General features: G+C 57.5%; 1 protein-coding gene across 1 annotated transcript in view; it reads right to left on the bottom strand.

Moving 5' to 3' along the window:
• Positions 1-1,056: 1,056 nt before the first annotated feature.
• LOC144955182 (uncharacterized) overlaps positions 1,057-26,206 on the bottom strand; it is a gene marked incomplete at its 3' end in the record, with an annotated part of 25,949 nt that continues 799 nt past the window's right edge. The window contains exons 2-9 of the mRNA XM_078885497.1: positions 16,446-16,579; positions 13,046-13,305; positions 11,259-11,702; positions 8,944-10,606; positions 5,708-5,923; positions 5,084-5,467; positions 2,172-2,360; positions 1,057-1,239 (exon numbers count right to left, since the gene is read on the bottom strand). Coding sequence (XP_078741623.1) covers positions 1,057-1,239; positions 2,172-2,360; positions 5,084-5,467; positions 5,708-5,923; positions 8,944-10,606; positions 11,259-11,702; positions 13,046-13,305; positions 16,446-16,545 — 3,439 coding nt within the window. The remainder of the gene's footprint in view (positions 1,240-2,171; positions 2,361-5,083; positions 5,468-5,707; positions 5,924-8,943; positions 10,607-11,258; positions 11,703-13,045; positions 13,306-16,445; positions 16,580-26,206) is intronic.

Here is a 26,206-nt window from a genome sequence, read left to right as displayed (position 1 = left end):
CCACTCACCCACCCACCCACCCACTCACTCACTCACTCACCCACCCACCCCACCCACTCACCCACTCACCCACCCACCCACCCACTCACTCACCCACTCACCCACTCACCCACTCACTCACCCACCCACCCACCCACTCACCCACCCACCCACTCACCCACCCACCTACCCACTCACCCACCCACCCACCCACTCACCCACCCACTCACCCACTCACCCACCCACTCACCCACTCACCCACTCACCCACTCACTCACCCCACCCACCCACCCACCCACTCACTCACCCACCCACCCACCCACTCACCCACTCACCCCACCCACCCACTCACCCACCCACTCACCCACTCACCCACTCACTCACTCACCCACTCACCCACCCACCCACCCACTCACCCACCCACTCACCCACCCACTCACCCACTCACTCACTCACCCACTCACCCACCCACCCACTCACCCACCCACCCACCCACTCACCCACCCACTCACCCACCCACTCACCCACTCACCCACTCACTCACCCCACTCACCCACTCACCCACTCACTCACCACCACCCACCCACCCCACCCACTCACCCACCCACCCACTCACTCACCCACCCACCCACCCACTCACCCACTCACCCACCCACCCACCCCACTCACTCACCCACTCACCCACTCACCCACTCACTCACCCACCCACCCACCCACCTACCCACTCACCCACCCACCCACCCACTCACCCACCCACTCACCCACCCACCCACTCACCCACCCACCCACCCACTCACCCACCCACTCACCCCACCCACCCACCCACCCACCCACTCACCCACCCACCTACCCACTCACCCACCACCCACCCACCCACTCACCCACCCACTCACCCACCCACCCACTCACCCACACACTCACCGATCGCCCTGCCCTCCCGTGCCGCTAGCCCACAGCACTGCAGACGGAGCGTCGTGAGGGTGCCTGGTCTAGACACCCACACAGTCACTCACACTCACCCACACTCACCCACCCACCCACTCACCCACCCACTCACCCACCCACCCACACACTCACCGATCGCCCTGCCCTCCCGTGCCCCTAGCCCACAGCACTGCAGACGGAGCGTCGTGAGGGTGCCTGGTCTTGCCGCCTGCGACTGACTGAGTCTGTGGCTGAGTCGCTCTGCCGCGTCGCGGGTCAGGCGGTTGCCTGAGAGGTCAAGATCCGTGAGGCAGGGCCACGTGGGGAGGGCGTTGGCTGGGGGAGAGAAGCAGCATCATCATCATCAGCATCATCATCAGCAGCAGCAGCAGCAGCAGTAGCATCATCATCATCAGCAGTAGTAGCAGCAGTAGCATCAGTAGTAGTATCATCATCATCAGTAGTAGTAGTAGCAGTAGTATCATCATCATCAGTAGTAGCAGCAGCAGTAGTATCATCATCATCAGTATCATCAGTAGTATCATCATCATCATCAGTATCATCAGTAGTATCATCATCAGTAGTAGCATCATCATCAGCAGCAGCAGTAGTAGTATCATCATCATCATCATCAGTAGTATCATCATCATCAGTAGTAGTATCATCAGTAGTATCATCATCAGTAGTATCATCATCATCATCAGTAGTATCATCATCATCAGTAGTATCATCATCATCAGTAGTAGTAGTATCATCATCATCATCAGTAGTATCATCATCATCATCAGTAGTATCATCATCATCAGTAGTATCATCATCATCATCAGTAGTATCATCATCATCATCAGTAGCATCATCATCATCAGTAGCATCATCATCATCAGTAGTATCATCATCATCATCAGTAGTATCATCATCATCAGTAGTATCATCATCATCATCAGTAGTATCATCATCATCATCAGTATCATCATCATCATCAGTAGTATCATCATCATCAGTAGTATCATCATCATCATCAGTAGTATCATCATCATCATCAGTAGTATCATCATCATCAGTAGCATCATCATCATCATCAGTAGTATCATCATCATCATCAGTAGTATCATCATCATCATCATCAGTAGTATCATCATCAGTAGTATCATCATCATCATGAATATGAAGCCACACTCGTCGTGATGTCAACACGATGGGCGTCTCAAAGACGCTCGTCAAAGACGCTCATCAATCTCATCAATAAAGAGAATCATCTCATATCTCACCGATATCAACGATCTGATCGGGGCCTAGCGCCGTCTCGCGGAGCCTGAGGGCCCTCAGGCGAGGAGCCGCGGCCCACACGGCGGCCGTCAGCGGACTGAGGGCGACTCGCTCCACGCTTAGTCGCTCCATCCCGCCGTGGTCCACCAATCCCTTCAGCAGAGGGAGGGCGAGTGGGCCACACAGCGTTGCTGGGGAAGGGGGGGGTGAGTGAGTTAGTCAGTGAGTCAGACAGTTAGTCAGTCAGTTAGGGGGGGGTGAGTGAGTTAGTCAGTGAGTCAGACAGTTAGTCAGTCAGTTAGTCGCTCAGTCAGTCACTCAGTCACTTATTCACTCACTCAGTCAATCAGTCACTCAGTCAGTCAGTCACTCAGTCAGTCACTCAGTCACTCAGTTATTCATTCAGTCACTCAGTCATTCAGTCAGTCACTCAGTCACTCACTCAGTCACTCAGTCAATCAGTCACCCAGTCAGTCACTCAGTCAGTCAGTCACTCACGCAGCCACCCACCCACCCACTCACTCACTCACCCACTCAATCACCCACTCACTCACCCACCCACCCACCCACTCACTCACTCACCCACTCAATCACCCACTCACTCACTCACCCACCCACCCACCCACTCACCCACTCACCCACTCACCCACCCACTCACCCACCCACTCACCCACCCACCCACCCACTCACCCACCCACCCACCCACTCACTCACTCACTCACCCACCCACCCACCCACTCACCCACCCACCCACCCACTCACCCACCCACCCACTCACCCACTCACCCACTCACTCACCCACCCACCCACCCACTAAGTCACTCACTCACCCACCCACCCACTCACCCACCCACTCACTCACTCAGTCACTCACCCACTCACCCACCCACCCACTCACCCACCCACCCACTCACTAAGTCACTCACTCACCCACCCACCCACCCACTCACCCCACCCACTCACTCACTCAGTCACTCACCCACTCACCCACCCACCCACTCAGCCACACACCCACCCACCCACTCACCCACCCACCCACCCACTCACTCACTCACTCACCCACTCACCCACCCACCCACCCACCCACCCACCCACCCACTCACTCCACCCACTCACTCACCCACCCACCCACCCCACTCACCCACTCACCCACTCACCCACACACTCACTCACTCACCCACCCACTCACCCACCCACCCGCCCACTCACCCACCCACTCACCCACCCACCACCCACTCACCCACCCACTCACTCACTCACCCACTCAATCACTCACTCACCCACCCACCCACTCACCCACCCACCCACTCACCCACCCACTCACCCACCCACCCACTCACCCACTCACTCACTCACCCACCCACTCACCCACCCACTCACCCACCCACCCACCCACCCACCCACCCACCCACTCACCCACCCACCCACTCACCTCACTCACTCACCCACCCACCCACTCACCCACCCACCCACCCACTCACCCACTCACTCACTCAGTCACTCATCCACTCACCCACCCACCCACCCACTCACCCACCCACCCACCCACCCACCCACTCACCCACCCACTCACCCACTCACTCACTCACCCACCCACCCACCCACTCACCCACTCACCCACTCACCCACACACCCACTCACTCACCCACCCACTCACCCACGCACTCACTCACCCACCCACTCACCCACCCACCCACCCACCCGCCCACTCACCCACCCACCCACCCACTCACTCACTCACCCACTCAATCACCCACTCACTCACTCACCCACCCACCCACCCACTCACCCACTCACCCACTCACCCACCCACTCACCCACCCACTCACCCACCCACCCACCCACTCACCCACCCACCCACCCACCCACTCACTCACTCACTCACTCACCCACCCACCCACCCACCCACTCACCCACCCACCCCACCCACTCACCCACTCACCCACTCACCCACTCACTCACCCACCCACCCACCCACTAAGTCACTCACTCACCCACCCACCCACTCACCCACCCACTCACTCACTCAGTCACTCACCCACTCACCCACCCACCCACTCACCCACCCACCCACTCACTAAGTCACTCACTCACCCACCCACCCACCCACTCACCCACCCACTCACTCACTCAGTCACTCACCCACTCACCCACCCACCCACTCAGCCACACACCCACCCACCCACTCACCCACCCACCCACCCACTCACTCACTCACTCACCCACTCACCCACCCACCCACCCACCCACCCACTCACCCACCCACTCACTCACCCACCCACCCACCCACTCACCCACTCACCCACACACTCACTCACTCACCCACCCACTCACCCACCCACCCGCCCACTCACCCACCCACTCACCCACCCACCCACTCACCCACCCACTCACTCACTCACCCACTCAATCACTCACTCACCCACCCACCCACTCACCCACCCACCCACTCACCCACCCACTCACCCACCCACTCACCCACCCACCCACTCACCCACCCACTCACCCACCCACCCACCCACTCACCCACCCACCCACTCACCCACCCACCCACTCACTCACTCACTCACCCACCCACTCACCCACCCACCCACCCACCCACCCACTCACCCACCCACCCACTCACCCACCCACCCACTCACTCACTCACTCACCCACCCACCCACTCACCCACCCACCCACCCACTCACCCACTCACTCACTCAGTCACTCATCCACTCACCCACCCACCCACCCACTCACCCACCCACCCACCCACCCACTCACCCACCCACTCACCCACTCACTCACTCACCCACCCACCCACCCACTCACCCACTCACCCACTCACCCACACACCCACTCACTCACCCACCCACTCACCCACGCACTCACTCACCCACCCACTCACCCACCCACCCACCCGCCCACTCACCTCTCCCACTGACCACCGTCACCGCCCTCAGCATCTTCATGAAACCCGCTGATCCTTCAGCGACGCTCACGGCAGCCCGACCCTCAACACGCAGCGACATCAACGCGCCCCACACCTCGTCAGACAGCAGCGTGTCCATCCAACCGCCACCTCCACCTCCTCCACGTCCACCACCACCTCCACCACCTCCACCATCGTCTTCATCGCTGAGCTCCAAGCGGAGATCCGGGCACGCGCTGAGGACCTCAGACAGCGTCTTGAAGCTACGGTTGATCGGCACGACTCCTGATCCACCAGCACCTCCAGCACCTCCAGCTCCACCACCAGCTCCACCACCATCACCACCACCACCATCACCACCACCACCATCACCACCACCACCAGCTCCACCACCACCACCATCACCACCACCACCACCAGCTCCACCACCACCATCACCACCACCACCTCCACCATCACCACCACCACCATCACCACCACCACCATCACCACCACCACCACCAGCTCCACCACGACCACCACCTCCACCACCACCACCACCACCTCCACCACCATCTCCACCACCACCAGCTCCACCACCACCATCACCACCACCTCCACCACCACCATCACCACCACCACCACCTCCACCACCACCACCTCCACCACCACCACCAGCTCCACCACCACCATCACCACCACCACCTCCACCTCCGTCCACCTCTGAGACAGAGCCCAGGCGCAGAGTGACGGATGAGAGGGAGCGTAGGGAGATTTTAGAGGCGTCCATCAGTAGGTAGAGTTGGGGAGAGGTCGGGAGGGCTCCACCACCATCAGCTCCACCATCAGCTCCACCTTCACCTAAACAATCGGAATCAGGTGTGGGGCAGGAGAGTGGGTGAGTGAGTGGGTGGGTGGGTGGGTGAGTGGGTGGGTGGGTGAGTGGGTGAGTGGGTGAGTGGGTGGGTGAGTGGGTGGGTGGGTGAGTGGGTGAGTGGGTGAGTGAGTGGGTGAGTGGGCGGGTGGGTGGGTGAGTGAGTGGGTGAGTGAGTGAGTGGGTGGGTGAGTGAGTGGGTGGGTGGGTGGGTGGGTGAGTGGGTGGGTTAGTGGGTGAGTGGGTGGGTGGGTGGGTGAGTGGGTGGGTGAGTGGGTGAGTGGGTGGGTGAGTGAGTGGGTGGGTGAGTGGGTGGGTGAGTGAGTGGGTGGGTGAGTGGGTGGGTGGGTGAGTGGGTGGGTGGGTGAGTGGGTGGGTGAGTGAGTGGGTGGGTGGGTGGGTGAGTGAGTGGGTGGGTGGGTGGGTGAGTGAGTGAGTGGGTGAGTGGGTGAGTGGGTGGGTGAGTGGGTGAGTGGGTGAGTGAGTGGGTGGGTGGGTGGGTGGGTGAGTGAGTGGGTGAGTGGGTGGGTGGGTGAGTGGGTGAGTGAGTGGGTGGGTGGGTGAGTGGGTGAGTGGGTGGGTGGGTGGGTGAGTGGGTGAGTGGGTGGGTGAGTGGGTGAGTGGGTGAGTGGGTGGGTGGGTGGGTGAGTGAGTGGGTGGGTGGGTGAGTGGGTGGGTGGGTGGGTGGGTGAGTGGGTGGGTGGGTGGGTGGGTGAGTGAGTGGGTGGGTGAGTGAGTGAGTGAGTGGGGTGAGTGGGTGGGTGGGTGAGTGAGTGAGTGGGTGGGTGAGTGGGTGAGTGGGTGGGTGGGTGAGTGGGTGAGTGGGTGAGTGAGTGGGTGAGTGAGTGGGTGGGTGGGTGGGTGAGTGGGTGAGTGGGTGAGTGGGTGGGTGGGTGAGTGGGTGAGTGGGTGGGTGGGTGGGTGAGTGGGTGGGTGGGTGAGTGAGTAGGTGAGTGGGTGGGTGGGTGAGTCGGTGAGTGGGTGGGTGAGTGGGTGGGTGAGTGGGTGGGTGAGTGGGTGGGTGAGTGGGTGGGTGAGTGGGTGGGTGGGTGAGTGAGTGGGTGAGTGGGTGGGTGGGTGAGTGGGTGAGTGGGTGGGTGAGTGGGTGGGTGGGTGGGTGAGTGGGTGGGTGGGTGAGTGGGTGGGTGGGTGAGTGGGTGGGTGAGTGGGTGAGTGGGTGCGTGGGTGGGTGAGTGGGTGGGTGGGTGAGTGGGTGAGTGGGTGGGTGAGTGGGTGAGTGGGTGGGTGAGTGGGTGGGTGGGTGAGTGGGTGGGTGGGTGAGTGAGTGGGTGAGTGGGTGGGTGAGTGGGTGAGTGGGTGAGTGGGTGGGTGAGTGGGTGGGTGAGTGGGTGAGTGGGTGAGTGGGTGGGTGAGTGGGTGGGTGGGTGGGTGAGTGAGTGGGTGAGTGGGTGGGTGGGTGAGTGGGTGAGTGGGTGAGTGGGGTGGGTGAGTGGGTGGGTGAGTGGGTGGGTGAGTGGGTGGGTGGGTGAGTGGGTGAGTGGGTGGGTGAGTGGGTGAGTGGGTGAGTGGGTGGGTGGGTGGGTGAGTGAGTGAGTGGGTGGGTGAGTGAGTGGGTGAGTGGGTGGGTGGGTGAGTGGGTGGGTGAGTGGGTGGGTGGGTGGGTGAGTGGGTGAGTGGGTGAGTGAGTGGGTGGGTGAGTGGGTGGGTGAGTGGGTGGGTGGGGTGAGTGGGTGAGTGGGTGGGTGAGTGGGTGAGTGGGTGGGTGGGTGAGTGGGTGGGTGAGTGGGTGAGTGGGTGAGTGGGTGGGTGGGTGAGTGGGTGAGTGGGTGGGTGAGTGGGTGGGTGGGTGAGTGGGTGGGTGGGTGAGTGGGTGGGTGGGTGGGTGAGTGGGTGGGTGAGTGGGTGAGTGGGTGAGTGGGTGAGTGGGTGGGTGAGTGGGTGGGTGGGTGTGTGGGTGAGTGGGTGGGTGAGTGGGTGGGTGAGTGGGTGAGTTGAGTGGGTTAGTGGATGAGTGGGTGGGTGAGTAACTGAGCGACTAAGTCATTGACTAAGTGACTAAGTGACTGACTGAGTGACTGAGTAACTGAGTGACTGATTGAGCAACTGAGTGAGTGACTGAGTAACTGAGCGACTGACTGACTGACTGAGCAACTGAGTGACTGAGTGGCTGAGCGACTGAGTGACTAACTAACCGACTGACTAACCGACTGAGTGACTGAGTAACTGAGTGACTGAGTGACTAAGTGACTAACTGACTGAGTGACTGAGCAACTGACTGAGTGACTGAGTGACTGAGTGACTGAGTGACTGAGTGACTGACTGAGTAACTGAGTGACTAACTGAGTGACTGAGTGACTGAGTGACTAACTGACTGAGTGACTGAGTAACTGAGTGACTGAGTGACTAACTGACTGAGTAACTGACTGAGTAACTGACTGACTGACTAACTGAGTGACTAACTGACTGAGTAACTGACTGAGTAACTGACTGAGTGACTGAGTAACTGACTGAGTGACTAACTGACTGAGTAACTGACTGACTAATCGACTGAGTGACTGAGTAACTGACTGAGTAACTGACTAACCGACTGACTGAGCCACTGACCTTCCCCACCTCGATCTCCCACCAAGTGCCACCGGCAAACCTCCAGCGCCTAAGTCATTGACTAAGTGACTAACTGACTGAGTGAGTGACTGACTGAGTAACTGAGTGACTGACTGAGTAACTGACTAAGTGAGTCACTGAGTGACTGAGTAACTGAGTGACTGAGTGACTAACTGAGTGACTAACTGAGTGACTGAGTAACTGAGTGACTGAGTAACTGAGTGACTGACTGAGTGACTGAGTAACTGAGTGACTAACTAACTGAGTGACTAACTGAGTGACTGAGTGACTGAGTAACTGAGTGACTGAGTGACTGACTGACTGAGTAACTGAGTGACTAACTGACTGAGTAACTGAGTGACTGACTAACTAACTGACTGAGTAACTAACTGACTGAGTAACTGACTGAGTAACTGACTAACCGACTGACTGAGCCACTGACCTTCCCCACCTCGATCTCCCACCAAGTGCCACCGGCAAACCTCCAGCGCCTCCCCCTCCAACAGACGTCCCAACGTCGCTCCCAGCGACGTGCGGGCAACGTCGCACCCTGACGTTCGGGCGACGTTCGCCGCCAACTCCACCACGGCCTGGCGCTCGTAAAAAATCTCGGCGTCCACCTCCTCGTCCACCTCGTCCACCTCGTTCGCTCCACCGCCTCTCCACCTCATAGGGCGACTCCTGGACATGGCTTTGGCGATCCGGTCCAAGATTCCCACCGCCACCACCTCCACCTTCTCCATCTCGTCCACCTTCTCCATCTCGTCCACCTTCTCCACCTCGTCCACCTTGTCCACCACCACCTCCACCTTCTCACGCTGCTGCCGGGCGAACTCGACGGCGAAGAGGAGCTCAGCAGAGTGATCCAGAGCGACGCGAAGCGCGGAGCGAGCGGGTCGACCATCACCACCTCCACCACCACCTCCACCATCACCACCTCCACCACCACCTCCTCCACCACTACCTCCACCACCTCCTCCACCATGACCTCCACCTCCACCACCACCACCACCACCACCACGACCACCGCCACCACCCTCAAGCAGCCGCAGAAAATCTGACACGTGCCCCTCGCCACCACCACTACCTCCACCACCACCTCCACCACCACCACCACCACCACCTCCACCCTCCCTCCCCTCCTCCTCCGCCAGCAGCCACAGGGCGATGGCTCGCCCGGCCAGGAACTCGGCCAGCCGGCGGTGAGCGAAAGCGAATCGGAGCGGTGGCGGCCGCCCCAAGAGAGAAGCCTCGGGCCCCGCAGCCTCGCCTGGCCGAAGCCTGACCAGCAGGCCGGAGGCTGCGGCCAGTGTCACGTTGACGCCGGCCAAGCGGAGTTGGGCAACGTCGAACGTGGTGGTCGTGGCGGTGACGGCTGCGTTCGATAGAGCCAAGGCACCCAGTCGGTCGAACAGCTGGTGGCCGGGTGTGTCTGTGGGTGTCTGTGGGTGAATGTGGGTCTCTGTGGGTGTCTGTGGGTGACCCTGATTGCCTGTGTGTGTGTCTGCGTGCGTCTGCGGGTCTCCGTGTGTGTCTGTGTGTGTCTGTGCGTGTCCGTGTGTGCCTGTGGGTGTCTGTGCGTGACCCCGAGTGCCTGCGTGTGTGTCTGCGTGCGTCTGCGGGTCTCCGTGAGAGACAAAGCCTGTGGACGACAGCAGTTGAAGGGCCAGCGCTTCGTAGAGGCGTGCGGACGTGGACAAGGTCTCGGCAATGTCCAGCGAGGCTCCAAGCTCGACCCACAACGCCGCCAGGTGCAAGAGGGACGTCACGTCCACCCACGGCGCGAGAAGCGGACTAACTAAGGCACCATCAGCGCCACCATCGGCGCTGGCGATGGACAAGCGGGAGAGAAGCGAGTCTACATCGCCGCGACCGCCGCCGCCGCCGCCGCCATCGCCGCCGCCTCCGACTCCTCCGAAGAAATCCCGTAGGAGGGAGGCGGCGGCTTCCTGCGAGAGGGCCGGGCGGATGTGCGCGAAACGTCGGACGTGACGGAGGAGGCCACGAGCCGTGGAGGGGTCGCAGGTCACGATGACGGTGCAGCGAGGGAGCAGCCGGCCAGAGAGTAGATCTACGATGTGGGGGTTGGACACGAGGTCGTGGGTCTAGCGGTGAGGGGGGGAGGGGGGGGTGAGGGTTGGTTAGTTAGTTGGCTACTCACTCAGCTACTCACTCAGCTACTCAGACACTCACTCAGTCACTCACTCAGTCACTCAGTCACTCAGCCACTCACTCACTCACTCAGCTACTCACTCACTCACTCAGCTACTCACTCAGTCACTCAGTCACTCAGCCACTCACTCAGTCACTCAGCCACTCACTCAGTCACTCACTCACTCAGCCACTCACTCAGCCACTCACTCACTCAGCCACTCAGTCACTCACTCAGCCACTCACTCACTCAGCCACTCACTCACTCACTCAGCCACTCACTCACTCACTCACTCAGCCACTCACTCACTCACTCAGCCACTCACTCACTCAGCTACTCACTCACTCAGTCACTCACTCACTCAGCCACTCACTCAGCCACTCACTCACTCAGCCACTCACTCACTCAGCCACTCACTCACTCACTAAGCCACTCAGTCACTCAGTCACTCACTCAAACACTCACTCAGTCACTCAGTCACTCGGTCACTCACTCAAACACTCACTCAGTCACTCAGTCACTCACTCAGCCACTCACTCACTCAGCCACTCACTCACTCAGCCACTCACTCATTCACTCAGCCACTCACTCACTCAGCTACTCACCAATCCATCGACCATCACCAGCAGCTGCTGCTGCTTCTCCCTGAGGATGGCTTCCACCTCCTCCTCACTCCACATCTCGGTGCCCAGCTGATCGGCAATCGCCCTGCCGAGACCACCACCACCACCACCACCACCACCGCCACCACCACTACCACCACCGCCACCACCACCACCACCGCCACCACCACCGCCACCACCAGCGGCCAAATCCTCGGCCGTGACCAACGCCAGCAGGTCAAAGTTGCCGAGAGCGGCGTTCACCGCACCGTCTTGGCTGTTGCCGGTCGCCCAGGCGTGGGCCACCCAGCGGCACAGGGTGGACTTGCCGGAGGCGGCGGGGCCTACCAGGGCGGTCGCGCCCTGCAACTCGCCTAGCAGCAGGGCGCCCAGAGACGGGAGGAGGGAGCGGGACGCTGGACGGGCTGAGGGGTCGATGTTGAAAAGCTGTGGGGGGGGAGGGGGGGGGGGGTGAGGGGGTGAGGGGGTGAGGGGGGGGTGAGGGGGGGGGTGAGTGGGTGAGAGGGGGGTGAGGGGGGGGGGTGAGGGGGTGGTTGGTGAGTGGGTGAGTGGGTGGGTGAGTGGGTGGGTGGGTGGTTGAGTGGTTGGGTAGGTGAGTGGGTGGGTGGGTGAGTGGGTGAGTGAGTGGGTGAGTGGGTGGGTGAGTGGGTGGGTGGGTGAGTGGGTGGGTAAGTGGGTGGGTGGGTGGTTGAGTGGTTGGGTAGGTGAGTGGGTGGGTGGGTGAGTGGGTGAGTGAGTGGGTGAGTGGGTGGGTGGGTGGGTGAGTGAGTGGATGGGTGAGTGGGTGGGTGGGTGGTTGAGTGGTTGGGTAGGTGAGTGGGTGGGTGGGTGAGTGGGTGAGTGAGTGGGTGAGTGGGTGGGTGGGTGGGTGAGTGGATGGGTGGGTGGGTGAGTGGGTGAGTGGATGGGTGGGTGGGTGAGTAGGTGAGTGGGTGAGTGGGTGAGTGGGTGGGTAAGTGGGTGGGTGAGTGGATGGGTGGGTGGGTGAGTGGGTGAGTGGGTGGGTGGGTGAGTGGGTGGGTAAGTGGGTGGCTGAGTGGGTGAGTGAGTGAGTGGGTGGGTGGGTGAGTGAGTGAGTGAGTGACTGAGTGAGTGGGTGGGTGAGTGAGTGGGTGAGTGGGTGAGTGACTGAGTGACTGAGTGAGTGGCTGAGTGGGTGAGTGAGTGAGTGGGTGAGTGGGTGAGTGACTGAGTGAGTGGGTGGGTGAGTGAGTGGGTGAGTGGGTGAGTGACTGAGTGAGTGGCTGAGTGGGTGAGTGAGTGAGTGGGTGAGTGGGTGAGTGACTGAGTGAGTGGGTGGGTGGGTGAGTGAGTGAGTGGGTGAGTGGGTGAGTGAGTGAGTGAGTGGGTGGGTGGGTGAGTGAGTGAGTGGGTGAGTGAGTGAGTGGGTGAGTGAGTGGGTGAGTGGGTGGGTGGGTGAGTGAGTGAGTGAGTGGGTGAGTGAGTGGGTGAGTGAGTGAGTGTGTGAGTGAGTGAGTGGGTGAGTGAGTGAGTGAGTGGGTGAGTGAGTGGGTGAGTGAGTGGCTGAGTGAGTGGGTGAGTGAGTGGGTGAGTGAGTGACTGAGTGAGTGGCTGAGTGAGTGGGTGGGTGAGTGGGTGGGTGAGTGAGTGGGTGGGTGGGTGGGTGAGTGGGTGAGTGAGTGGGTGGGTGGGTGAGTGAGTGGGTGAGTGAGTGAGTGGGTGGGTGGGTGGGTGGGTGAGTGACTGAGTGACTGAGTGACTGAGTGAGTGACTGAGTGGGTGAGTGAGTGAGTCTCCATGAGTCTCACCTCAAATCCGCAGTGGATCTTGGTGACATTGACCCTTTCACGGCGGCAAAGCAGCGGTCGGACGCGCACCTGAGCCACCACCTCCACCTCCTCCTCCTCGTCCACCTCCTCGTCCACCTTCTTGTCCACCTTCTTGTCCACCTCCTCGTCGTCCACCTGGTCGTGAAGGCGGCTGCCCGAGTGTCCGTGTAGCTGACGTAGAGCCGCCCAGAGCGCCACGAAGGACGCGTTGGGGTCGCGGCGGAGACGGCGGGAGGAGCCTGGGGGGGGGGGGGAGAGACACGGGGAGAGACACAGAGACAGAGAGACAGAGAGACAGAGAGACAGAGAGACAGAGAGAGAGACAGAGAGAGACAGAGAGAGACAGAGAGAGAGACAGAGAGACAGAGAGACACAGAGAGACAGAGAGAGACAGAGAGACAGAGAGAGAGACAGAGAGACACAGAGAGAGACAGAGAGAGAGAGAGAGACACACAGAGACAGAGAGACACAAAGAGACAGAGAGAGAGACAGAGAGACACACAGAGACAGAGAGACAGACACAGAGAGAGATGGATTAATGACTGACTGACTGAGTGACTGAGTGAGTGACTGACTGAGTGAGTGACTGACTGAGTGAGTGACTGAGTGACTGAGTGACTGAGTGAGTGACTGACTGAGTGACTGAGTGACTGAGTGAGTGACTGAGTGAGTGACTGACTGAGTGACTGAGTGAGTGACTGAGTGAGTGACTGACTGAGTGACTGAGTGAGTGACTGAGTGAGTGACTGAGTGAGTGACTGAGTGACTGAGTGACTGACTGAGTGAGTGAGTGACTGAGTGACTGAGTGAGTGACTGAGTGAGTGACTGACTGAGTGACTGAGTGACTGAGTGAGTGACTGAGTGAGTGACTGACTGAGTGACTGAGTGAGTGACTGAGTGAGTGACTGAGTGACTGAGTGACTGAGTGAGTGAGTGACTGAGTGACTGAGTGAGTGACTGAGTGAGTGACTGACTGAGTGACTGAGTGACTGAGTGACTGAGTGAGTGACTGAGTGAGTGACTGACTGAGTGACTGAGTGAGTGACTGAGTGAGTGACTGACTGAGTGACTGAGTGACTGAGTGAGTGACTGAGTGAGTGACTGAGTGAGTGACTGACTGACTAAGTAACTGACTGAGTGACTGAGTAACTGACTGACTGAGTGACTGACTGACTGAGTGACTGAGTGAGTGACTGAGTGACTGACTGACTGAGTGACTGAGTGACTGACTGACTGAGTGACTGAGTGACTGAGTGAGTGACTGAGTGAGTGACTGACTGAGTGAGTGACTGACTGAGTGACTGAGTGAGTGACTGAGTGACTGACTGACTGAGTGACTGAGTGACTGACTGACTGAGTGACTGAGTGACTGAGTGACTGACTGACTGAGTGACTGAGTGAGTGACTGAGTGACTGACTGACTGACTGAGTGAGTGACTGAGTGAGTGACTGAGTGACTGAGTGAGTGACTGACTGAGTGACTGAGTGACTGAGTGAGTGACTGAGTGAGTGACTGAGTGAGTGACTGAGTGACTGAGTGAGTGACTGAGTGAGTGACTGAGTGAGTGACTGACTGACTAAGTAACTGACTGAGTGACTGAGTAACTGACTGATTGAGTGACTGACTGACTGAGTGACTGAGTGAGTGACTGAGTGACTGACTGACTGAGTGACTGAGTGACTGACTGACTGAGTGACTGAGTGACTGAGTGAGTGACTGAGTGAGTGACTGACTGAGTGACTGAGTGAGTGACTGAGTGAGTGACTGAGTGAGTGACTGACTGACTGAGTAACTGACTGAGTGACTGAGTAACTGACTGACTGAGTGACTGACTGAGTGACTGAGTGAGTGACTGAGTGACTGACTGACTGAGTGAGTGACTGAGTGAGTGACTGAGTGAGTGACTGAGTGAGTGACTGAGTGAGTGACTGAGTGAGTGACTGAGTGACTGAGTGACTGAGTGAGTGACTGAGTGAGTGACTGAGTGAGTGACTGACTGAGTGACTGAGTGACTGAGTGACTGAGTGAGTGACTGAGTGAGTGACTGACTGAGTGACTGAGTGAGTGACTGAGTGAGTGACTGACTGAGTGACTGAGTGACTGAGTGAGTGACTGAGTGAGTGACTGAGTGAGTGACTGACTGACTAAGTAACTGACTGAGTGACTGAGTAACTGACTGACTGAGTGACTGACTGACTGAGTGACTGAGTGAGTGACTGAGTGACTGACTGACTGAGTGACTGAGTGACTGACTGACTGAGTGACTGCGTGACTGAGTGAGTGACTGAGTGAGTGACTGACTGAGTGAGTGACTGAGTGAGTGACTGACTGACTGAGTAACTGACTGAGTGACTGAGTAACTGACTGACTGAGTGACTGACTGACTGAGTGACTGAGTGAGTGACTGAGTGACTGACTGACTGAGTGAGTGACTGAGTGACTGAGTGAGTGACTGAGTGACTGAGTGAGTGACTGACTGAGTGACTGAGTGAGTGACTGAGTGAGTGACTGAGTGAGTGACTGAGTGAGTGACTGACTGAGTGACTGAGTGACTGAGTGAGTGACTGAGTGAGTGACTGAGTGAGTGACTGAGTGAGTGACTGACTGACTAAGTAACTGACTGAGTGACTGAGTAACTGACTGACTGAGTGACTGACTGACTGAGTGACTGAGTGAGTGACTGACTGACTGAGTGACTGAGTGACTGACTGACTGAGTGACTGAGTGACTGAGTGAGTGACTGAGTGAGTGACTGACTGAGTGACTGAGTGAGTGACTGAGTGAGTGACTGAGTGAGTGACTGACTGACTGAGTAACTGACTGAGTGACTGAGTAACTGACTGACTGAGTGACTGACTGACTGAGTGACTGAGTGAGTGACTGAGTGACTGACTGACTGAGTGAGTGACTGAGTGACTGAGTGAGTGACTGAGTGACTGAGTGAGTGACTGACTGAGTGACTGAGTGACTGAGTGAGTGACTGAGTGAGTGACTGAGTGAGTGACTGAGTGACTGAGTAACTGACTGAGTGACTGAGTGACTGAGTGAGTGACTGAGTGAGTGACTGAGTGAGTGACTGAGTGACTGAGTGACTGAGTGAGTGACTGACTGAGTGACTGAGTGACTGAGTGAGTGACTGAGTGAGTGACTGAGTGAGTGACTGAGTGACTGAGTGACTGAGTGAGTGACTGACTGAGTGACTGAGTGACTGAGTGAGTGACTGAGTGAGTGACTGAGTTAGTGACTGAGTGACTGAGTGACTGACTGAGTGACTGAGTGACTGAGTGAGTGACTGAGTGAGTGACTGACTGAGTGACTGAGTGACTGAGTAACTGACTGAGTGACTGACTGAGTGAGTGACTGACTGAGTGACTCACCAGAGTGGTTGCCATGACTACGCTGGTACCAGATGAGAAAGGCAGCCGCCGTTGCCACGGCAACCAACGCCGTAGCCACGCCCACAAAATCAACCTCCATCAGGTAGAGTTGACCCAGGTAGCCTCACCGTGAACTGTAGGGGCAAGTGACAGTCAGTCAGTCAGTCAGTCACTCAGTCAGTCACTTAGTCACTCAGTCACTCACTCAGTCAGTCACTCAGTCAGTCACTCAGTCACTCACTCAGTCAGTCACTCAGTCAGTCACTCAGTCACTCAGTCAGTCACTCAGTCACTCAGACACGCACTCAGTCAGTCAGTCAGTCGGTCAGTCACTCACTCACTCAGTCAGTCAGTCACTCAGTCAGTCAGTCACTCAGTCAGTCACGCACTCAGTCACTCGGTCAGTCACTCACTCACTCACTCAGTCAGTCAGTCAGTCACTCAGTCAGTCAGTCAGTCACTCAGTCAGTCAGTCAGTCACTCACTCAGTCAGTCAGTCACTTAGTCACTCAGTCAGTCAGTCACTCAGTCACTCAGTCACTCAGACACGCACTCAATCAGTCACTCGGTCAGTCACCCACTCACTCACTCACTCAGTCAGTCAGTCAGTCACTCACTCACTCACTCAGTCAGTCACTCAGTCAGTCAGTCAGTCACTCACTCAGTCAGTCAGTCACTCAGTCAGTCAGTCAGTCACTCAGCCAGTCAGTCACTTAGTCACTCAGTCAGTCACTCAGTCAGTCAGTCACTCACTCACTCAGTCAGTCAGTCAGTCACTCAGTCAGTCACTCAGTCAGTCAGTCACTCACTCACTCAATCAGTCACTCAGTCACTCAGTCAGTCACTCACTCAGCCAGTCAGTCACTCACTCAGTCACTCACTCACTCAGTCAGTCACTCACTCAGCCAGTCAGTCACTCACTCAGTCAGTCAGTCACTCACTCACTCAATCAGTCACTCAGTCACTCAGTCACTCACTCACTCAGCCACTCACTCAGTCACTCACTCACTCAGCCACTCACTCAGTCACTCAGTCACTCAGTCACTCACTCACTCAGCCACTCACTCAGTCAGTCACTCACTCAGTCACTCACTCACTCAGTCACTCACTCACTCAGCCACTCACTCAGTCAGTCACTCACTCACTCAGTCACTCAGTCACTCACTCACTCAGTCACTCACTCACTCAGCCACTCACTCAGTCACTCACTCAGTCACTCACTCACTCAGTCAGTCACTTAGTCACTCAGTCACTCAGTCAGTCACTCACTCAGCCAGTCAGTCACTCAGTCAGTCACTCACTCACTCAATCAGTCACTCAGTCAGTCAGTCACTCAGTCACTCACTCACTCAGTCACTCACTCACTCAGCCACTCACTCACTCAGCCACTCACTCACTCAGTCACTCACTCAGTCACTCACTCACTTAGTCACTCAGTCACTCAGTCACTCACTCACTCAGTCACTCACTCACTCAGCCACTCACTCAGTCAGTCACTCACTCAGTCACTCACTCAGTCAGTCACTCACTCAATCACTCAATCAGTCACTCACTCAATCACTCAATCAGTCACTCAGTCAGTCAGTCACTCAGTCACTCACTCAGTCAGTCACTCAGTCAGTCAGTCACTCAGTCAGTCAGTCACTCAGTCAGTCAGTCACTCACTCAGTCACTCACTCAGTCACTCACTCAGTCACTCACTCACTCAGTCACTCAGTCACTCACTCAGTCACTCACTCACTCACCCACACACTCACTCACTCACCCACACACTCACTCACTCAGTCACTCACTCAGTCACTCACTCACTCACCCACTCACACACTCACTCACCCACACACTCACTCACTCACCCACACACTCACTCACTCACCCACACACTCACTCACTCAGTCACTCACTCAGTCACTCACTCACTCACCCACTCACACACTCACTCACCCACACACTCACTCACTCACCCACACACTCACTCAGTCACTCACCCACACACTCACTCAGTCACTCACTCAGTCACTCACTCACTCACCCACACACTCACTCACTCACCCACACACTCACTCACTCAGTCACTCACTCAGTCACTCACTCACTCACCCACTCACACACACACTCACTCACTCAGTCACTCACTCACTTAGTCACTCAGTCACTCAGTCACTCAGTCACTCACCCACACACTCACTCACTCACCCACACACTCACTCAGTCAGTCACTCACTCACTCAATCAGTCACTCAGTCAGTCAGTCACTCAGTCACTCACTCAGTCAGTCACTCAGTCAGTCAGTCAGTCACTCAGTCAGTCAGTCACTCACTCACTCAGTCACTCACTCAGTCACTCACTCACTCACTCAGTCACTCAGTCACTCACTCACTCAGTCACTCACTCACTCAGTCACTCACTCACTCACCCACACACTCACTCACTCACCCACACACTCACTCACTCACCCACACACTCACTCACTCAGCCACTCACTCACTCAGTCACTCACTCACTCACCCACACACTCACTCACTCACCCACACACTCACTCAGTCACCCACACACTCACTCACTCAGTCACTCACTCACTCACTCACCCACACACTCACTCACTCACCCACTCACTCACTCAGTCACTCACTCACTCACCCACACACTCACTCACTCACCCACACACTCACTCACTCACCCACACACTCACTCAGTCACCCACACACTCACTCACTCAGTCACTCACTCACTCACTCACCCACACACTCACTCACTCAGTCACTCACTCACTCACTCACCCACACACTCACTCACTCACCCACACACTCACTCACTCACCCACACACTCACTCAGTCACCCACACACTCACTCACTCAGTCACTCACTCACTCACTCACCCACACACTCACTCACTCACCCACACACTCACTCACTCAGTCACTCACTCACTCAGTCAGTCACCCACACACTCACTCAGTCACTCACTCAGTCACTCACTCACTCACCCACACACTCACTCACTCACCCACACACTCACTCACTCAATCAGTCACTCAGTCACTCAGTCACTCACTCACTCAGTCACTCACTCACTCAGTCACTCACTCAGCCACTCACTCAGTCACTCACTCATTCAGTCACTCACTCACTCACTCAGTCACTCACTCACCCACTCACCCACACACTCACTCACTCACCCACACACTCACTCACTCAGCCACTCACTCACTCAGTCACTCACTCACTCACCCACACACTCACTCACTCACTCACCCACTCACTCACTCACCCACACACTCACTCACTCACTCACCAACACACTCACTCACTCAGTCACTCACTCACTCAGTCACTCACTCACTCACTCACCCACACACTCACTCACTCACCAACACACTCACTCACTCAGTCACTCACTCAGTCACTCACTCACTCACCCACACACTCACTCACTCACCCACACACTCACTCACTCAGCCACACACTCACTCAGTCACTCACCCACACACTCACTCAGTCACTCACTCAGTCACTCACTCACTCACCCACACACTCACTCACTCACCCACACACTCACTCACTCACCCACACACTCACTCACTCACTCAGCCACTCACTCACTCAGTCACTCACTCAGTCACTCACTCACTCACCCACTCACACACACACTCACTCACTCAGTCACTCACTCACTTAGTCACTCAGTCACTCAGTCACTCAGTCACTCACCCACACACTCACTCACTCACCCACACACTCACTCAGTCACTCACTCAGTCACTCACTCACTCAGTCACTCAGTCACTCACTCACTCACTCACTCAGTCACTCACTCACTCACTCACCCACACACTCACTCACCCACACACTCACTCACTCACTCACCCACACACTCACTCAGCCACTCACTCAGTCACTCACCCACACACTCACTCACTCACTCACTCACACACTCACTCACTCACTCACACACTCACTCACTCACTCACACACTCACTCACTCACTCACTCACTCACACACTCACTCACTCACTCACTCACACACTCACTCACACACTCACTCACTCAGACACTCACTCACTCACTCACACACTCACTCACTCACTCACTCACACACTCACTCACTCACCCACACACTCACTCACTCACTCACCCACACACTCACCCACACACTCACTCACTCACCCACACACTCACTCACTCACCCACACACTCACTCACTCAGCCACTCACTCACTCACCCACTCACACACTCACCCACTCACACACTCACCCACACACTCACTCACTCAGCCACTCACTCACTCACCCACTCACACACTCACCCACACACTCACTCAGTCACTCACCCACACACTCACTCACTCAGTCACTCACTCACTCAGTCACTCACTCACTCACCCACACACTCACTCAGTCACTCACCCACACACTCACTCAGTCACTCACTCAGTCACTCACTCACCCACTCACACACTCACCCACTCACACACACAGACACACAAAACAGGAAATGTAGAATTGATATTAAAAAACAGAAGTACCAATTTATTATTTAAATATTAGCGCTGTAAACACAACTCTGGGTTTCCCCTAAAACAACTCAACTTAGTTGCGGGTGCGGTACCAGGCTAGGTGCACTCACCAACTCACCCACTCACTCACTCGCCCACTCACCCACTCACCCACTCACCAACTCACTCACCAACTCACTAAACCACTCACCAACTCACCCACTCACTAACTCACTCATCCACTCACTCACCCACTCACTCACCCACGAATTCACCCACTCACTCACCCACGAATTCACTCACCCACTCACTCATTCACTCACTCACCCACTCACCACTCACCTCACCACCTCACCACTCACCACCTGTTCACCGCTCACCACTCACTCACCACTCACCAACTCACTCACCCACTCACCCATTCATGCACTCACCCACTCACCACTCACTCACCACTCACCAACTCACTCACCCACTCACCCATTCATTCACTCACCCACTCACCACTCACTCACCACTCACCAACTCACTCACCCACTCACCCATTCATTCACTCACCCACTCACCACTCACTCACCACTCACCAACTCACTCACCCACTCACCCATTCATTCACTCACTCACCAAATCACCATTCACTCACCCACCTCACCACTCACCTCACCACTCACCACTGCTCACCACCTCACCACCTCACCCACTCACCTCACCACTCACCACTCACCACTGCTCACCACTCACCACACCACCTCACCACTCACCTCACCACTCACCACTGCTCACCACTCACCACACCACCTCACCACTCACCTCACCACTCACCACTTACCACACCACCTCACCACTCACCACACCACCTCACCACACCACCTCACCACTCACCACTCACCACTGCTCACCACTCACCACTCACCTCACCACTCACCACACCACCTCACCACTCACCACTCACCACCGCTCACCTCACCACTCACCACTCACCACTCACCACTGCTCACCACTCACCACACCACCTCACCACTCACCTCACCACTCACCTCACCACTCACCACTCACCACTCACCTCACCACTCACCACCGCTCACCTCACCACTCACCACTGCTCACCACTCACCACACCACCTCACCACTCACCTCACCACTCACCTCACCACTCACCACTCACCACTCACCACTCACCACCGCTCACCTCACCACTCACCACTGCTCACCACTCACCACACCACCTCACCACTCACCTCACCACTCACCTCACCACTCACCACTCACCACTCACCACACCACCTCACCACTCACCACACCACCTCACCACACCACCTCACCACTCACCTCACCACTCACCACCGCTCACCTCACCACTTACCACTGCTCACCACTCACCACACCACCTCACCACTCACCTCACCACTCACCACTGCTCACCACTCACCACACCACCTCACCACTCACCTCACCACCTCACCACTCACCACTCACCTCACCACTAACCACTCACCACTGCTCACCACTCACCACACCACCTCACCACTCACCTCACCACCTCACCACTCACCACGTGCTCACCACTCACCACACCACTCACCACTCACCTCCCCACCTCACCACTGCTCACCACTCTCACCACACCACTCACCTCCCCACCTCACCACTGCTCACCACTCACCACACCACCTCACCACTCACCTCACCACTCACCACTGCTCACCACTCACCACACCACTCACCACTCACCTCCCCACCTCACCACTGCTCACCCACTCACCTCACCACTCACCACTCACCACCTCACCACTGCTCACCACTCACTCACCTCACCACTCACCACTCACCCACCCACTCACCTCACCACTCACCTCACCACTCACCCACTCACCCACTCACTCACTCACCCACTCACCCACTCACTCACCACCTCACCACTCACCACTCACCTCACCACTCACCACTCACCCACTCACCCACTCACTCACTCACCCACTCACCCACTCACTCACCACTCACCCACTCACCCACTCACTCACCCACTCACCCACTCACTCACCACTCACCCACTCACCCACTCACTCACTCACTCACCCACTCACCCACTCACTCACCACCTCACCACTCACCACTCACCTCACCACTCACCCACTCACCCACTCACCCACTCACTCACCCACTCACTCACCCACTCACCCACTCACTCACCACCTCACCACTGCTCACCACTCACCACCTCACCACTGCTCACCCACTCACCACCTCACCACTCACTCACCACTCACCACCTCACCACCTCACCACTGCTCACCACTCACCTCACCACTCACCCACTCACCCACTCACTCACCCACCCACCCACTCACTCACTCACCCACCCACCCACTCACCACCTCACCACTGCGCACCACTCACCACTCACTCACCCACTCACCCACTCACTCACCCATCCACTCACCCACTCACTCACTCACTGACCCACCCACTCACCTCACCCACCCACCCACTCACCACCTCACCACTGCGCACCACTCACCACTCACCTCACCACTCACCCACTCACTCACCCACCCACCCACCCACTCACCACCTCACCACTGCTCACCACTCACCACTCACCTCACCACTCACCCACTCACCCACTCACTCACCCACCCACCCACTCACCACCTCACCACTGCTCACCACTCACCACTCACCTCACCACTCACTCACCCACTCACTCACCCACCCACCCACCCACCCACTCACCACCTCACCACTGCTCACCACTCACCACTCACCTCACCACTCACCCACTCACCCACTCACTCACCCACCCACCCACTCACCACCTCACCACTGCTCACCACTCACCACTCACCTCACCACTCACTCACCCACTCACCCACCCACCCACCCACCCACTCACCACCTCACCACTGCTCACCACTCACCACTCACCTCACCACTCACCCACTCACTCACTCACTCACCCACCCACCCACTCACCACCTCACCACTGCGCACCACTCACCACTCACTCACCCACTCACCCACTCACTCACCCATCCACTCACCCACTCACTCACTCACTGACCCACCCACTCACCCACTCACCTCACCCACTCACCCACCCACCCACCCACCCACTCACCACCTCACCACTGCTCACCACTCACCTCACCACTCACCACTCACCACCTCACCACTGCTCACCACTCACCTCACCACTCACCACTCACCTCACCACTCACCACTGCTCACCACTCACCACTCACCTCACCACTCACCCACTCACTCACCACCTCACCACTGCTCACCACTCACCTCACCACTCACCACTCACCACCTCACCACTGCTCACCACTCACCTCACCACTCACCACTCACCTCACCACTCACCACTGCTCACCACTCACCACTCACCTCACCACTCACCCACTCACTCACCACCTCACCACTGCTCACCACTCACCTCACTACTCACCACTCACCACCTCACCACTGCTCACCACTCACCACTCACCACCTCACCACTGCTCACCACTCACCACTCACCACCTCACCACTGCTCACCACTCACCACTCACCTCACCACTCACCACTCACCTCATAACTCACCACTGCTCACCACTCACCACTCACCTCACCCACTCACCCACCCACCCACTCACTCACCCACCCACTCACCACTCACCTCACCACCTCACCACTGCTCACCACTCACCACTCACCACCTCACCACTGCTCACCACTCACCACTCACCACCTCACCACTGCTCACCACTCACCACTCACCTCACCCACTCACTCACCCACCCACTCACCACTCACCTCACCACCTCACCACTCACCACTCACCACCTCACCACTGCTCACCACTCACCACTCACCTCACCCACTCACTCACCCACCCACTCACCACTCACCTCACCACCTCACCACTCACCACTCACCACCTCACCACTGCTCACCACTCACCACTCACCACCACCTCACCCACTCACTCACCCACCCACTCACCACTCACCTCACCACTGCTCACCACTCACCACTCACCACCTCACCACTGCTCACCACTCACCACTCACCACCTCACCACTGCTCACCACTCACCTCACCCACTCACTCACCCACCCACTCACCACTCACCTCACCACTGCTCACCACTCACCACTCACCACCTCACCACTGCTCACCACTCACCACTCACCACCTCACCACTGCTCACCACTCACCACTCACCTCACCCACTCACTCACCCACCCACTCACCACTCACCTCACCACCTCACCACTCACCACTCACCACCTCACCACTCACCACTCACCACCTCACCACTGCTCACCACTCACCACTCACCACCTCACCACTGCTCACCACTCACCTCACCCACTCACTCACCCACCCACTCACCACTCACCTCACCACTGCTCACCACTCACCACTCACCACCTCACCACTGCTCACCACTCACCACCTCACCACTGCTCACCACTCACCACTCACCACCTCACCACTCACCACTCACCTCACCCACTCACTCACCCACCCACTCACCACTCACCTCACCACCTCACCACTCACCACTCACCACCTCACCACTGCTCACCACTCACCACTCACCACCTCACCACTGCTCACCACTCACCACTCACCACCTCACCACTGCTCACCACTCACCACTCACCTCACCCACTCACTCACCCACCCACTCACCACTCACCTCACCACCTCACCACTCACCACTCACCACCTCACCACTGCTCACCACTCACCACTCACCACCTCACCACTGCTCACCACTCACCACTCACCTCACCCACTCACTCACCCACCCACTCACCACTCACCTCACCACCTCACCACTGCTCACCACTCACCACTCACCACCTCACCACTGCTCACCACTCACCACTCACCTCACCACTCACCTCACCACTCACCACTGCTCACCCACTCACCACTCACCACCCACCCACCCACTCACCACCTCACCACTGCTCACCACTCACCACTCACCACCCACCCACCCACTCACCACCTCACCACTGCTCACCACTCACCTCACCACTCACCACTCACCACCTCACCACTGCTCACCACTCACCACTCACCTCACCACTCACCACCTCACCACTGCTCACCACTCACCACTCACCTCACCACTCACCTCACCACTCACCTCACCACTCACCCACTCACTCACCCACCCACCCACCCACTCACCACCTCACCACTGCTCACCACTCACCACTCACCTCACCACTCACCCACTCACTCACCCACCACTCACCTCACCA

The sequence above is a fragment of the Lampetra fluviatilis genome, unplaced genomic scaffold, assembly GCF_964198595.1.
Source record: "Lampetra fluviatilis unplaced genomic scaffold, kcLamFluv1.1 SCAFFOLD_418, whole genome shotgun sequence".
NCBI lineage: Eukaryota > Metazoa > Chordata > Hyperoartia > Petromyzontiformes > Petromyzontidae > Lampetra > Lampetra fluviatilis.
This window is presented reverse-complemented; position numbering and strand designations above follow the sequence as displayed.